We start from the raw sequence: 15,190 nt of genomic DNA on the forward strand, positions 1-15,190 counted from the left end.
ACCTATAACACTCTTAATCTAAAAATCAATTTTTGAGTTCTTGAGTTCTTCACAGTAATATACACTAACGTAAATTCGAAACAAATTTCAAAAACTAAAAATGCAGAGTTGTTAGGAATCATTTACTTAAACTTCCTGCAAAATCTCAAGTTTCAATTCTTAATAACGAATTCGAATTTGCAAGTCAAAGTTAAATTGTCAAAAGTCAACTGTTTTGTTCTTGGAGAAATTAGAGCTTGTTTTGATGTTTTAAGTTCAATTGACGATTTCAATAGTTTTTAGGAATGATTTGAAACATGTGTCATGTTGTAAAGATTGTCCAAAACGAACTCAAAATTGAAAACAAAAATTTTTTTTTCTTGGCTACAAGCAAGCAGTAGGATTTTTTTGTTTTTTTTCTCATTTTTTTTTATATCATAAACTCATTTTTTTTTTGTTTCATGTTGTTTACAAGTCATAAATGAAAACCCGTTCGATTGTTGTTGAGTTTTTGCCCCCGTTTTATTTTGAACTTGGTGAAGAAGATGATGAACATGGCTAAATGAAATACTAGATATATAGTTTGGGTTGCCATAAATCAGATAAACAAGACAGAGGGAATGGTTAAGTGTGTTGGCGGGTGAGCGGGAGGTCTCTAGTTCAAACCCCGTTCAGGGCATATTTTTTTAGAAAGACTTTGGAAGGTAGATTTCATTACCAAAATTATTATTATTATTAGTATTGTGATTATTATTATTATGGTTATTTTTAGAACACTTATTATTACTAATACAAGTATTATTATAAAGACTATAATTTATTATTATAATTATGATTATGATTATTATTATTATTATTATGAGAATGATACAAATTATTATTATTTTCATTAATATTAATACTTGTAACATTTTATAATTGTTAGTGTTATTATTATCATCCACATAGGTATTATTATTAGTATTATCATCATTATTATTAATATTACAAAGTATCATTAATAGACTTATCATTTAAACATTAATATTAGTGATATTGTATAATTACTGAAAATTTCTATTAAAACTATTAAAAATTACCATTATTATTATTAGTATTATTTTTTACTAAAACTATCATTATTATTGATATCAGTATTATCTATGTCATTATTATTAAAATAATTACGATTATGAAAAATAAAAGTTTTAAAGACGTTATTAAAATTATAAACATAAAAATAAAGATTTTATATATAAATATATATTTAATACACATAACTTAACTATACTAATATATCTATATATATATATAATGAAAATATATATAATGAACCTATTAGTCTACTATATATATAAATTACATCACTAATAATAATATAAATAAATATATTTGTTCGATTACAAGTATGTGTCTTAATAGATATATGAATGATATAGGTTCGTGAATCCGAGGCCAACCCTACATTGTTCAATGTCGTCATATGTATTTTTACTACAAAATACATTATTGTGAGTTTCATTAATCCCTTTTTAAATGCTTTTGCAATATATATTTTTGGGACTGAGAATGCATGCGCTTTTATAAATGTTTTACGAAATAGACACAAGTAATCGAAACTACATTATATGGTTGAATGATCGAGATCGAATATGCCCCTTTTTATTAAGTCTGGTAATCTAAGAATTAGGGAACAGACACCCTAATTGACGCGAACTCTAAAGATAGATCTATCGGGCCCAACAAGCCCCATCCAAAGTACCGGATGCTTTAGTACTTCGAAATTTATATCATGTCCGAAGGAGGATCCCGGAATGATGGGGATATTCTTATATGCATATTGTGAATGTCGGTTACCAGGTGTTCAATCCATATGAATGATATTTTTGTCTCTATGCATGGGACGTATGATTATGAGAAATGGAAGTATGAAATCTTGTGGTCTATTAAAATTATGAAATGATTATTTATGTTAAACTAATGAACTCACCAACCTTTTAGTTGACACTTTAAAGCATGTTTATTCTCAGGTACGAAAGAAATCTTCCGCTGTGCATTTGCTCATCTTAGAGATATTACTTGGAGTCATTCATGACATATTTCAAAAGACGTTGCATTCGAGTCGTTGAGTTCATCAAGATTATTATTAAGTCTATTATAGTAAGATATATTACGAAATGGTATGCATGTTGTCAACTTTCGATGTAATGAAAGATTGTCTTTTCAAAAACGAATGCAATGTTTGTAAAATGTATCATATAGAGGTCAAATACCTCGCGATGTAATCAACTGTTGTGAATCATTTATAATCGATATGGACTTCGTCCGGATGAATTAGGACGGGTCGCTTCACCGTTTCCCCCCGAATGGTTACTTCCCTCTTGATCCTACCCCTATATATATATATATATATATATATATATATATATATATATATATATATATATATATATATATATATATATATATATATATATATACACGCGCGTAAAAGATGTGAGAAAAAACAATTAAACATCCTGTCAAGACACAATTTCTACTGATATGATACCGAAATCATTATTAGTAAGACAATTTTTTACATATACTACTACTTTCAATATTCATTTAAGATAAGAAACATACAATCGTGGGGTGGGTCCATCTTTCATTAACATTTTCTAAATAATTCTTCCTTCTTTCTGCCCTATTTGAAAATGTCTTACTTTTTACAGATTTCAAATACTTTTCTATCCTTTTATCATTATTAATTAATTAATTATTTGTTAGAATCATCGTCATCAAAGTATCATAATACAATTAAATAAAAATTATACGTTTTTAGTGATACTGTAATTAATTAGTCATTGACTATATGTGAATTTATCAATCCCTAGCACTGCACCTTCTACGTTTCATGCATTATTTTATTTGGTGTAGCAAAATTTTGGTTGGATTTGCATCAAATATAATACTCTGTATATTAAATTAATTAATATAATAAAATATTAGAGGTCTAGTACTAGATTTCATCTTTCCATAAAACACTAACGGAGGTTAAGGACAAAAGAGGGGCATAATTATAATTAATCATCCAATAACCAAAGGCGAATAATTAATTAGTTTACTTTAATAAATAGTAAATAATTAAAATCAAAATATAATATCACCAATGTAATCTTTAAGACCCCACCAAATCTCTATAAATCAAAACACAAGAATTGAGTAAAGGTACTAACGATTGGAGTTGGTTTTATTGATTGAAATTTCAAAGTTACCTATTACTATTATATTCTACGGAAAACATGAGCATATATTTTAATATAATAGGTAGTACGTATTAAATATTACAAATTACAAATATGAAAAATAAAACCCTAAAATGGCCACATTAACCACGATACATATCTTTTATTTATTACTCTTTACTTATAACCGAGTCAAAAATCATACATATATTATACTCTTTTCGTCCCAAAAAAAAAAGAGTTCACATTACTATTTATATATGTCCCAAAATAAATGTCTTTTACTCAAAATAACACAATAATGTCATTAAAATTCCAATTACACCCTTTTTATATATGGAAATCAGTAATACATTTACTCATAATTTCTTCTCTCACTTACTTTGTTAAGGAAACTAATTTATTCGGATAACATATTAAATGAAGGACAAAATAGATATTTTAATAACATATCTTAAACTCAACAATTTTTTGTTAGAAGACACTTTTTTTCGGGATGGAGAGAGTATATTAATATAAAAAATGAAAGAGCTCAAGATTACATTCAGAAGACTATATATGTTGGTGAGCTAAAATGATCATTCAATTGGTATCATAGCTACGATTGTAGCTCAGATGTGTGGATGGGCTGACATTCAAATCGAGATGAGTGTGAACATCACCAGAGAAGAGGTCCAGGTATAGTCGATATGATATGGAATGTGTCCACTGATTAAATGAATGATTGGTGGAGATAATTTGGTGAACGGTGTCTGAACATGAAAATAGAGGACTTGACAAAAGCGGTTAATGATTGGGAAATAAAAGCAGAGACAGTTGATTTAAGTGAGGAACAATTAAAAGAATGGAGGACTGATCGTGAAAAGCTATTCCAAAAAGAAAAATCGCAGGTCGAGATGCTTAAACAGAAAGCGCGTTTTAAATGGGCTCTTGAATGGGACGAAAACAACAAGTTTTTTCATTCTTTCATACGTAGAAGGCAACAAAAAAACAATATCCATGGAGTTAATGTTTCTGGAATCTGGTCCAACAACCCGTCTGTCATAAAGGTCGTGGCTCATTCTTCAAATCCTTATTTGAACAAAATCAAGAAGTGATGCTACAGATTAGTGATTGGAATGGATCGAAAATTGATCAGCATATGGCGGTTAACCTTGAGGCTCATTTCAGTGAAAAGGAAGTTCTAGATGCTCTAAAAGGTTGCGGAAAAAACAAAGCTCCAGGACCAGACGGTTTCAATATTTTGTTCTACACCAAATATTGGGATATCATCAAAGATGACTTACTTAATGCTCTAAACTGGTTATGGGAATCGGAATCGATCTCAAACGGTTGCAATGCTTCTTTCATCACGCTCATTCCGAAAGTAAACGATCCTTTAAACTTTTAAAATTATCGCCTTATTAGCCTTATCAGAAGCTATTATAAAATCCTTTCAGAAATTCTTACTAACCAAATAAAAAAAATAGCTCCAAGGCTAGTAGGCGACGAGCAGAGCGCTTTTATTAAAGATAGATCTATCCTCGACAGTATTCTAATAGCCCTTGAAACGGTTGACGAACTCAAAGCGAAAAAATTAAAAAGCTTTATTTTCAAAGTAGATTTCGAAAAAGCTTTCGATTGCGTTGATTAGGATTTTCTTTCAAAAATAATGGGCTTCATGGGTTTTGGGATAAAATGGATCAATTGGATCAAAGCTTGTCTAAGCTCAACCTCGATATCGATCCTTATAAATGGTTCTCCAACCGACCAAATTTTTTCCTAAGATGAGGGTTAGACAAGGGGATCCTCTCTCTCTCCTTTTCTTTTTATTATAGCTAGTGAGGGTCTAAATTACCTTCTCAACATGGCTATAAAAAAAAAAGAATTAACAAAAGGAGTAGAGATCGGGAATGACAAAGTTGTTGTCTCGCATCTTCAATATGCGGATAACACTATAAATTTCGGAAAATGGAAAAACGTGAAGTAAGGAACATATTAAAAATTCTAAAATGTTTTGAGGATCTCTCGGGTCTTAAAATAAATTTAAATAAAAGTTGCGTCTATGGTATTGCAACTTCAAATAAGGAATTGAGTGACCTTGCTTCATGGTTCGGCTGTAAGGAAGGTAAGATTCCATTCTCTTATCTTGGTCTCCCGATCGGTTCAAACCCAAAACTCCTTAATAATTGGAACCCCATCTTCGAAAAGTTCAAAAAAAGACTTGCGAATTGGAAGGTCGTATCGCTGTCCTATGGCGGGAGGCTAACTTTAATCAAGTCAGTTTTAAACAGCCTTCCTCTTTACTTTTTTTCACTTTTCAGAGCCCCCACGGGTGTAATAAAAAAGCTTGAAGGTATGCGTCGAACTTTCTTTTGGAGCGGAACTTGTGACCAAAAAAAGATGGCATGGATTAAATGGGAAAAATTTTTACTACCGTACGATTCAGGTGGCTTAAATATCGGTTCTCTTGATTCAAAAATTTAGCTTTTTTGGTAAGGTGGTGGTGGAGATTTCTCTCAAATAACAACTCTTTTTGGTCGCGTGTCATTAAAAGTATTTACGGTCAAAATGGTGGTTTAAGTTGCATTTCGCCAACAAATGATCTTAACCTAAAAAAATTATCCGGTAGAACTTGGTTTAATATAATTAATGTCGAGCACTTCCTAAAAAAATTAGGGTGTGATATCTCTAACGCGTTTGTTAAAGTGATAGGACAAGGAAGAGAGACGAGCTTTTGGAACGATAGATGGTGCGGTGACACACCTCTAAAGGACGTTTTCCCAAGACTCCATATGCTCGAGACGCAAAAAGACGATGTTGTTGCTGAACATGTAAAATGGACAGACTCAGGTACCTCCTTCTCATGGTCCTGGGCCATAACCCCTAAAAGAAGATCAGCCTCTGATCTTGCTAAACTATTGGACATGATAAAAAATTGCAACACTTCAGGGAAGTCTTTTGACGAATGGAATTGGAAATTTAACAATGATGGGATTTTCACAATTGACTCTTTGACTTGCATTCTAAATGAGGTAACCTCTGCTAATTGTCCAGCCCCCTTTCCTACCGCTACAAACTCCATTTTGCCTCAAAAATCGGTATTTTTATTTGGGGAGTGAATCAAAATAGGCTACCGGTGAGAGATGAACTAAATAATCGTGGCATTGATTTACACTCCACTCGATGCCCGGTTTGCGATAATGGAATCGAAACTCTCCAACATCTCCTCGTATCTTGCCCAAAAGCGACCGACATATGGGATAGAATACTTAAATGGTGGAATCTTGACCACCTAAACATCACATCTCTATCGAATATCTCCAAAGGTAAAATTCAAATTTTAAAACGCACACAGGTGCATCCATTTGGAAAGCTATTGTTTGGGTTACGAGTTATTCACTTTGGAAAAATAGAAACGATTGTGTTTTTGGAAAAAGATTTTAAGCAGCCCCAAAATTGTATCGGATATTCAATCAAAAAGTTTTGATTGGATTAGCTGTCGGATGAAAAACGGAGATATAAATTGGCAAAATTGGTTATTAAATCCTAGAAGTTTCGATGTCAACCCTACTACGAAAAACTGTATCGGCTAATGGCTCTGTAAGGTGTTTTCTCTTCTTCTCCTTTTTTTCTTTGTGGTTAAAGATTAAATGTGATGGTTCCGAGCTACTTTGTCGCTGGTTTTTTTTCAGCACGGTGGCTCGGTTCTATCCCAGCTTGTTTTCTCAAGTATGACTTTTCCATGGGGTAATTTGGGTGAATTAGAGTTTTTGCACTGACATCAGCCTTTCATCTCTAGTGTTTTGATATGATTGTAACTTGTTCTAACTACCGGTAATTTTAGATTTGTATAGCTCAACTCTCGAGTGTATGTACTGGGCCTTGGGCCTCCCTTTGTAAATTTGAGTTTATTAATATAAGTTTTTGGTTTTAAAAAAAAAAAAAAAATCGGATATGAAAAGAGACAAATGCTCCCTTATAAGTCTAGGGAAACATCCCACAGTCACTAATTAAATATAGAGTATATATGTTAAACATGTTGTTGATTTAAAACGATCCTCAATATACACTTATTAAAATGATTACATATAAATATAAAAAACTAAAAATAGAAATGTCAATTCAATTCATTGTTGAAACACTATAGGCCAATTAATCTTTGACCCTTCTAAAACATTCAATTAAAGCTAAACAGTACGAAAAAAGTACAAGAGTCTGCCAATGTGTTACACCTTAGCACACGATGCATACATCATGTGATGAAATTAATTACGTGGATCGATTGAAAATGTGCTTTTGAAGTTTCCACATAATAATAAATCATCATTATTTTAGATATATATAAAAAAATTGTGTGACACATATGGATGAAAAATTAAACATGTAAATATAAAATGCGACTTTTATTGCAATAATATTGATAAACTAAGTTTAAAATCTGAAATAGAACTTTTTTCAAGCAAGATACTATCAATATACTAGTAAGTTCTAGTCAACGAGTTTTAGCTCTATCGTTTGATCAAAGTCCAACTAATTATTTTTTTTATTTCTTTTTATTTCTTTTTGTAAAGCAAACAACTTTGTATTAAAACTATTCATAAAATACAACAAGAGCCCGGGATTACAAAAGGATTTCATGAGCTCGCAACCGTATAACTATAATTCTATGTACCAACGACAATCAAATCTACTAGCGACCCATATAAACAATGTTTAAGGAACGAGCAGTCCCAAGAAAATAGGTTGGACTCTAAAAGTGACAACGGAATAACAGCTAGCCAATTCCAACACGAGGGGATGAGAAACCACACGAACTCGGAGAGGTAAGCCATTGAAGCCCATCAAACCCGCATTCTTTCGATCTTTTGTTGATCCATTCGAAACTTTTGCATTGTATCTCACTCAGGATCACCGAACTCGACGCAAAATTCTTACCAGAAATTTTATGATTCCTATTCTTCCATATCGTGTAACCACTACTCCACTTAACCGCTAACCACATCTTATATTTTTCACTTGTCTCGGAATAAGGACTCGCGTCTTTGAAAAGCTCATTGATGGATAGTGTTGTAACGTTACCCAGTTCCCACCATTGGAAGACTCGAACCCATACATCTATTGCACATTTACAAAATACTAAAGCATGTTCTATCGTTTCTAAATCATCGTCACACATCGGACACCTCACCGAATTAAGATCGACATACTTTTTATCAAGCTCAATCCGGGTTGGTATCCTCCTAATTGGCCTCCACGCAAAGTCCAACTAATTAATTGTTTGTATACATTAAAACAGACCTAGCTAGCAAGCTGTATATAATTTAAATAGCTTTCCAAATTCTAATTAACTTCGTGTCATTTTTGCAATAAAATTTCCTTTCTCACATAAACTCAAATATAGTGTATTCCATAAATGTTTTGATATTTTCATCATTATTTATAATAAATCCAACACAAGATTATGTGTCACATGTGTTTATGATATAAGAACTTATATATATATATATATATATATATATATATATATATATATATATATATATATATATATATATATATATATATATATATATATATATATATATATATATATATAACTAATCGGGGAAGTAACCAATCGGGGGAAGCGGAGGGAAGCAAAAAAAAAAATTTTCGTTTTTTTTTTGAATTTTTTTTCCGACATCAAGATCACACGAAAATATGAACATTTAGAAAAGAAACTTCGTGATGAATGTTATTATTTAGGCGGAAAAACGATCGACAAAAATAACATTCAAGATAATATTGTTCGTGAAGAATATGAACGTTTTTTTTTCATGTTTTGTGAAGTAAAATTTAGCCCGATTTAGAGCTTAGGGTTTAGGGTTTAGGGTTTAGTGTTTTGGGTTTATTCCATAAACCCAAAACACCAAACCTTAAACCCTAAACCCTAAAGTCTAAACCGTTCGTGTTAAAAACGCAATCTAAATCCTAAATCTAAACCCTAAACCTAAATTTCTAAACCCTAATATCTAAACCCTATAAACCCTAATATCTAAACTCTAATATCTAAACCCTAATAGCTAAAACCTCAATATACGCTCGAAAAACACGATAATTGTTATATATTACTTCTTCGAGCATTTTCCCGCCAAAATAAAAACATTTATCACAAAGTGTCTTTATTAAATGTTCATATTTTCATCCCATCTATAATGTTCGCGAACAATGTTTTTTCAAAAAATGAAAAAAAAAGTTTTTGCTTCCCCCCGCTTCCCCCGATTGGTTACTTCCCTCTTGATCCTACCATATATATATATATATATATATATATATATATATATATATATATATATATATATATATATATATATATATATATATATATCACCGGCCATTCCAAAAACGATATTTATTTCAGTTAATTGGGGGTATTTTGTGCGCCAGCCTAATAACCGTGACTTGTTGAGGGTTAGAAAGTAGTTACTAGCTAAACACATAGTTAATAGTTGCTTTTGAACCATCGTAGAATAATTACATTTAACTAGTGAAATGATCTGTAAAACTACGGGTTTGTTTAAACGAAACAGTTTAATGATATATTTTAGGTATTAAGTGAACGTAAATGTTCAAGTCATTTAGTTTAATGACCCGTGGAACCATAGATTCCGACTAAGAAACTTGTCGTTATTTTTACAAACATATTGATATACTTACATTAGTCAGAATAAATGAACTACATTTGTTCTCCCACCACTTTCTTTCAATTTTCACCATAATTATTATTTTTCTTGTCATAAAAGCTACATTACAAGACTTTATTGAGACATGTATTTCGCATACATATGTAACGTAATTAATCTCGTAAAGAGAACCTATATTTGATTAATAATAATAATAATATAATAATAATAATCATAATCTAAAATTGAGTATTTATATTTTAATAATAATTATTAGTAATAACAAATGTCTCTTTAATTTTTTTTTAAAAACTAAAATACAATTATATGAAGGTTGTACAATATGCTTCAAAGTTTGTATATGTGTTCATGTGGTGTTTTGTAAAAGATTGTACAATTTGTTTTAAATTTTGTACATATAGTTATGGGGTGTTTTATCATAAGGTTGTACATAATGATTCAAATATTGTACATATGATCATGAGGGTATTTCCCATAAAGTTGTACATAATGGTTCAAATATTATACATATGGTTATGAGGGTATTTTATCATAAATTTGTACATAATGCTTCATATGTTATATAATTAACATGTTTTTTTTTTTTTTTTTTTTTGAAAAGAAAAATTTATTGTTATTAATGGAATATCAAATTACAAGGCCCTATACACATCTATACAATTATGAAATGGAGATACAATTTGTTGGAATCTATAATAATCGAGGGTAGCCGACGAAGACCATTAAAACTAAAGAGGGAATAAGAACTTGAAAATTCAAGCCGAGAAAGAGAGGAAAACAGTGACGATCAAGCGTCAACAAAGTTAACACAAACTAACCCGATTAATCAAACCCTCGAAAGTAGAAATAGAATTCGTACGCTACACAAGTGTATGGAAGAGTGTATTAGCCGATTCCAACACGGTGTGGAGGATCCGCAACGAAGAAGGAAGGATTGATGAGCCATTGATGCCACTCGATTGTTTTCTTTTTACGCGATCTTTTGGATATCCAACTATAACTTTGTGTTTGTATTTCGAAGAGAATCGAAGCAGGGGACCAAACTTTTTTAGAGAAAACTTTTAAGTTTCTATGTTTCCAGATTATGTAACACGTAATCCACTTGGTTGCTTGCCATAGTGAAGACCCGAAGTTGTTGCGAGCGAAGGCTTGGTTATTGATAATAGCATCGTTAAGATTGGAGATTAGCGTGTTATCTTGGGCCCATCAATCGAGTACGAGTTTCCATATGAGGGACGATTTAGGACAAAATCCCAGAATGTGCTCGGTGGTTTCTATGTCTATATCGTATAAAGGGCACATAATGGAGTCGAGATCAATGCCCCGTTTGTTTAATTCGAATCTAGCCCCGTTTGTTTAATTCGAATCTAACCGGTATCTTTTTTGAATGGCTCTCCATATGAAAATGTATGAGGCAAGAATTTGTTACGAGGAATCGACATGCTAAGAGCATTACCACCAAGCTTTAAAGTGTTTATCAAATGTGCCAATGATTTGGTGGTGTATATACCCGAGGGATCGAGAGGGTATTTCTAAGAATCGGGTTTGTCAGATAGTGCAATGGAGGATACGATGTTGTTTAATTCCGTTAGTTCGTTAAGGACTCGGCCACTTGGAGGCCTTGTCCAACACCAATTACCAAATGAGGAACCGTTGTTTTGCGTAATTCTTTCAGCTGTTGTTGCATCTTTGTTGATCTCAAGCATGTATAATCTGTGAAAAAAGTGTGCTAAAACATTCCGAACCAAACCAAATGTCATTCCAGAATTTGATGGTATCACCATTTCCGAGACAGTTTGTGATGGAAGAGGAGAATGAGGTGCCCGTGCTATTCGCGATTTTTCCGGCTTTAATGATTTCTTTCCAAATCGTGGACCTGAAATGTTCCTGCAAGAAACGTTAGATTCCAACCCCCCGCCCTTCTCATAGATACTTGTAATAATTTTGACCCATAAAGCAATTTTCTCATTTTTAAAACGCCACCACCATTTACATAGTAGTGAGAAATTTTTGCTAAAAAGAGAGCCAGCATTTAAACCGCCATTATCGTAAGGAAGTAGTATTTGATCCCATTTTATCCAATTAATTTTATTTTCTATTGATGACCCACCCCAAAAAAATTTGCTTTTTTTGGATTCAAGGAGGTTAAGAATAGCGGAAGGTGCGTGGAAGAGAGAGAAGTAATAAAGCGGTATGCTACTTAGGATTGATTTAATAAGGGTAAGTCGGCCGCCAAAAGAAACGGTTTTAGCCGCCCAATCAGATAGTCTTTTATCAAACTTTTCAATGATTGGTTGCCAAGAGGAAGGATGTGATGTGGGGACACCGATGGGAAGGCCAAGATATGTGAAGGGAGTGGTACCGATAGAACAACTAATCTAATTGGCCATTTCTTCAGATTCATGGGGAGAAGTTCCGTTACCATAGAGTTTACTTTTTTGGAAGTTGACTTTGAGTCCAGAGATTTTCTCGAAGCATTTAAGGAGTTTGGAAATGTGTTTGGCATTTCTTTTACTCCATTCCCCGAAAAAATTATGTCGTCGGCGTACTGAAGGTGGGTGATGGTGATGTTGTCGTTGCCAACTTTGATTCCACGTAGATGGCCATTAGATAATGCCCGTTTAGTGAGAATGTTAAGGCCTTCAGCGACGATGATGAAGAGGAAAGGCGAGATAGGGTCACCTTGACGTATACCTCTTTCGGGGGAGAATTCGTTGGTGGGAGAGCCATTGACTAGGATGGAAATGGATGATGAAGAAAGACAAGCGCGAATGAAACTAATCCATTTAGGTCCAAATCCCATGTAGTGCATGGTGTTAAATAGAAAGTCCCATTAGATACAGTCAAAAGCTTTTTCAAAGCCGACTTTAAAAATTAGACCTTTACGTTTTTTTACGTTTAATTTCATCAATTATTTCGTTAGCAATTAGTACGCTGTCTAAGATGTTTCGACCTTTGAGGAAGGCTGTTTGTTCAACCCCAATGACCTTGTGGATGACTTTGGCGAGACGATTAGAAAGGATTTTGGTTAGGATTTTATAATAACTTCCGATTAGACATATAGGACGGTATTCATTCAAGCCAATAGGGTTAAGTTTTTTGGGGATAAGGGTGAAAAAAGAGGCGTTACGACCTTTGGAGATTTCCGAATTGGACCAAAACCATTCTAGTGCTTTAATGAGGTCGTGTTTTATAAGAGCCCAATATTTTTTGAAGAATTTCATATTAAAACCATCGGGACCGGGTGCTTTTGAGCTTTCGCAGTCATTGAGTGCATCCCAGATTTCTTTTTCGTGGAATTCAGATTCGAGTAGGAGATTATCTTATGGGAGATATACTCAAGATGGGGCGCATTATCGAAAGGACAGTGATTGTTAAGGTTGTTAGATTTAAAGAGATTTTTGAAGTAAAGGTATGTTTCGTGTTTTATGGTGTTAGGGTCTTCGATCCAAGTTCCATTAATAGATATGCCGTGTATGTTGTTTTTACTTATACGCTTTTTAATATAATTATGGAAGTATTTCGAGTTTTCGTCGCCTTCGAGAGCCCATTTAATTCTTGATTTTTGTTTTAGCATGTTAGATTTCTTTTTTTCTTTTTCGATGTGTGAAAATTTGTCGTCTAACCATTTGTTTTTCTCAATTTTGATCAAAGGTTTAGTTTCAGCTAAAGCTTCCCATTCGTTAATGGCGTTTAAGTGATCTAGAATTTAAGAGTCAAGGTTGTCGAGTTGTGCGCTATGTTTTTTAAGTTCCATTTTAACGTTTTTGAGTTTGTTAAGGAGTATTCAGTCGGGGCGGTTTCCGGTCATTGGAATTGACCAAGCCCGAGTAATGACGGAGTCAGCATCCTTGAGGTCGAGCCATGTGTTAAAAACACGAATAGGCTTAGGTCTGGAGTCGATGTATGTGTTCCTAAGGATTATGGGACAATGGTCAGAGAGGTCACGGTCGAGAGTTTTGGAGGAGATGTTAGGCCATATTTTTAAAATTTCATCGGAGACAAGGAATCTATCAAGTTTACTAAACTTCATTCTTTTCATGCAGATTCTAGTGAATTTTTTTCCCACCCAGGGGTAAATCGATTAGTTCGGAGTTATTAATAAAGTTATTAAAGTTATTAGCCCACTGTTGGTTAAACTCACAATTCATGCGTTCAGAAGCGTTTCTAACTTCATTAAAGTCGCCGAAGATGATGAAAGGGATCGTAAGAGAGTTTACAAGGGAGGATAATTTGGACCAGAGTCTTTGTTTTTTGGATGAAGAATGTGGACTGTAGACATTGATAAAAGCAATCTTCGAGCCATAACCCGCCCATGATCTGCAGATTGCTAAGAAGAATTCTCCTTCAATAGCGTAATCGAAAGAAAATATGTTACAATCCCATATCGTTATGATACCCCCCGAGGCACCAACTGAGTCTTTTTGAACGAATTTGAAGTCGGAATTTCCCCAGAATGATTCAATGATATTATCTTGAGTTGCTTCACTTTTTATTTCTTGTAGCCCTAGTATTGTTGGTTTCTCTTTATTACAAATACGCTTAAGCCAGCTAATTTTACCCAATTGCCCAATTCCCCGAATATTAAGAGATATCGTACACATTTATAACAATTAGAAAAAACGAGTAAAAGGATGGAGATTACCGTTTGTTCCAACGGATACCGATGCATTGCCCGAATTCATTTGTGTCCATGCTTTTGTCTTTCGAGAAGCTCGATGTGGTTTTGTTATTAATTCGTCCAGGAATGGTCTATGATCCGCTATTATGACTCGATGAGATAACCCCGGTGATAGACGAAGATTTGCAACGTTTTGAAAGTTGTGAAAATCTTAATTTTTGGCCACTTCGAGCAAGGTGTTTGATGTAAAGCATGTTCGATCTAGGGTGGTTTTTTAGGTGAGATTGAGGAACATCAGTTGGAATGTGGTTCGAGGGATTAACCTTGAGAATATCATCTATGATACATCTTTTAAAAGGATGATCTTTATTTTGTGGGATCAAAGTTGGTTTTATGCGATAAGTGTGTTTGTGTTTCGTTTTGGTTTTAGCCTTGCCGATGGAGAGTAAGACATCAAGGTTGAATGGATCGGAAGATGCGGTATGGTTATGGGAAGGAGGTGGATCAGGCATAAGGTTCACCGGAGAGATAGGGTGGGGTTGTTTTGGTGAAAGATGAGTAGTTGGAGCAGTATCTGGGACAAGAGTGTCGGTATGGGGTAAATTATGGGTGGGTTGGTCAGTGGGGATTATTGGGGTATGGGTTAATGGGCTTGTAGTGTGGTTAAGGGGATTATTGGGATTATTGGGATGTGAGGGAGATACATTGGGCTCACATGA

The 15,190-nt window shown here is 33.4% G+C and overlaps 1 protein-coding gene across 1 annotated transcript; it reads right to left on the minus strand.

Moving 5' to 3' along the window:
- Positions 1-13,899: 13,899 nt before the first annotated feature.
- On the minus strand, positions 13,900-14,454 carry LOC139900767 (uncharacterized). The gene has a single exon (XM_071883522.1). It carries the CDS (start codon positions 14,452-14,454, stop codon positions 13,900-13,902), a length of 555 nt encoding a protein of 184 aa, XP_071739623.1.
- Between the last annotated feature and the right edge of the window lie 736 nt (positions 14,455-15,190).

This window comes from Rutidosis leptorrhynchoides, chromosome 1 (genome assembly GCF_046630445.1).
Source record: "Rutidosis leptorrhynchoides isolate AG116_Rl617_1_P2 chromosome 1, CSIRO_AGI_Rlap_v1, whole genome shotgun sequence".
Lineage (NCBI taxonomy): Eukaryota > Viridiplantae > Streptophyta > Magnoliopsida > Asterales > Asteraceae > Rutidosis > Rutidosis leptorrhynchoides.

Excerpts from the sequence above, each read along its gene's own strand:
- LOC139900767 (XM_071883522.1), bottom strand. The coding sequence starts at position 14,454 with ATGTGTACGATATCTCTTAATATTCGGGGAATTGGGCAATTGGGTAAA.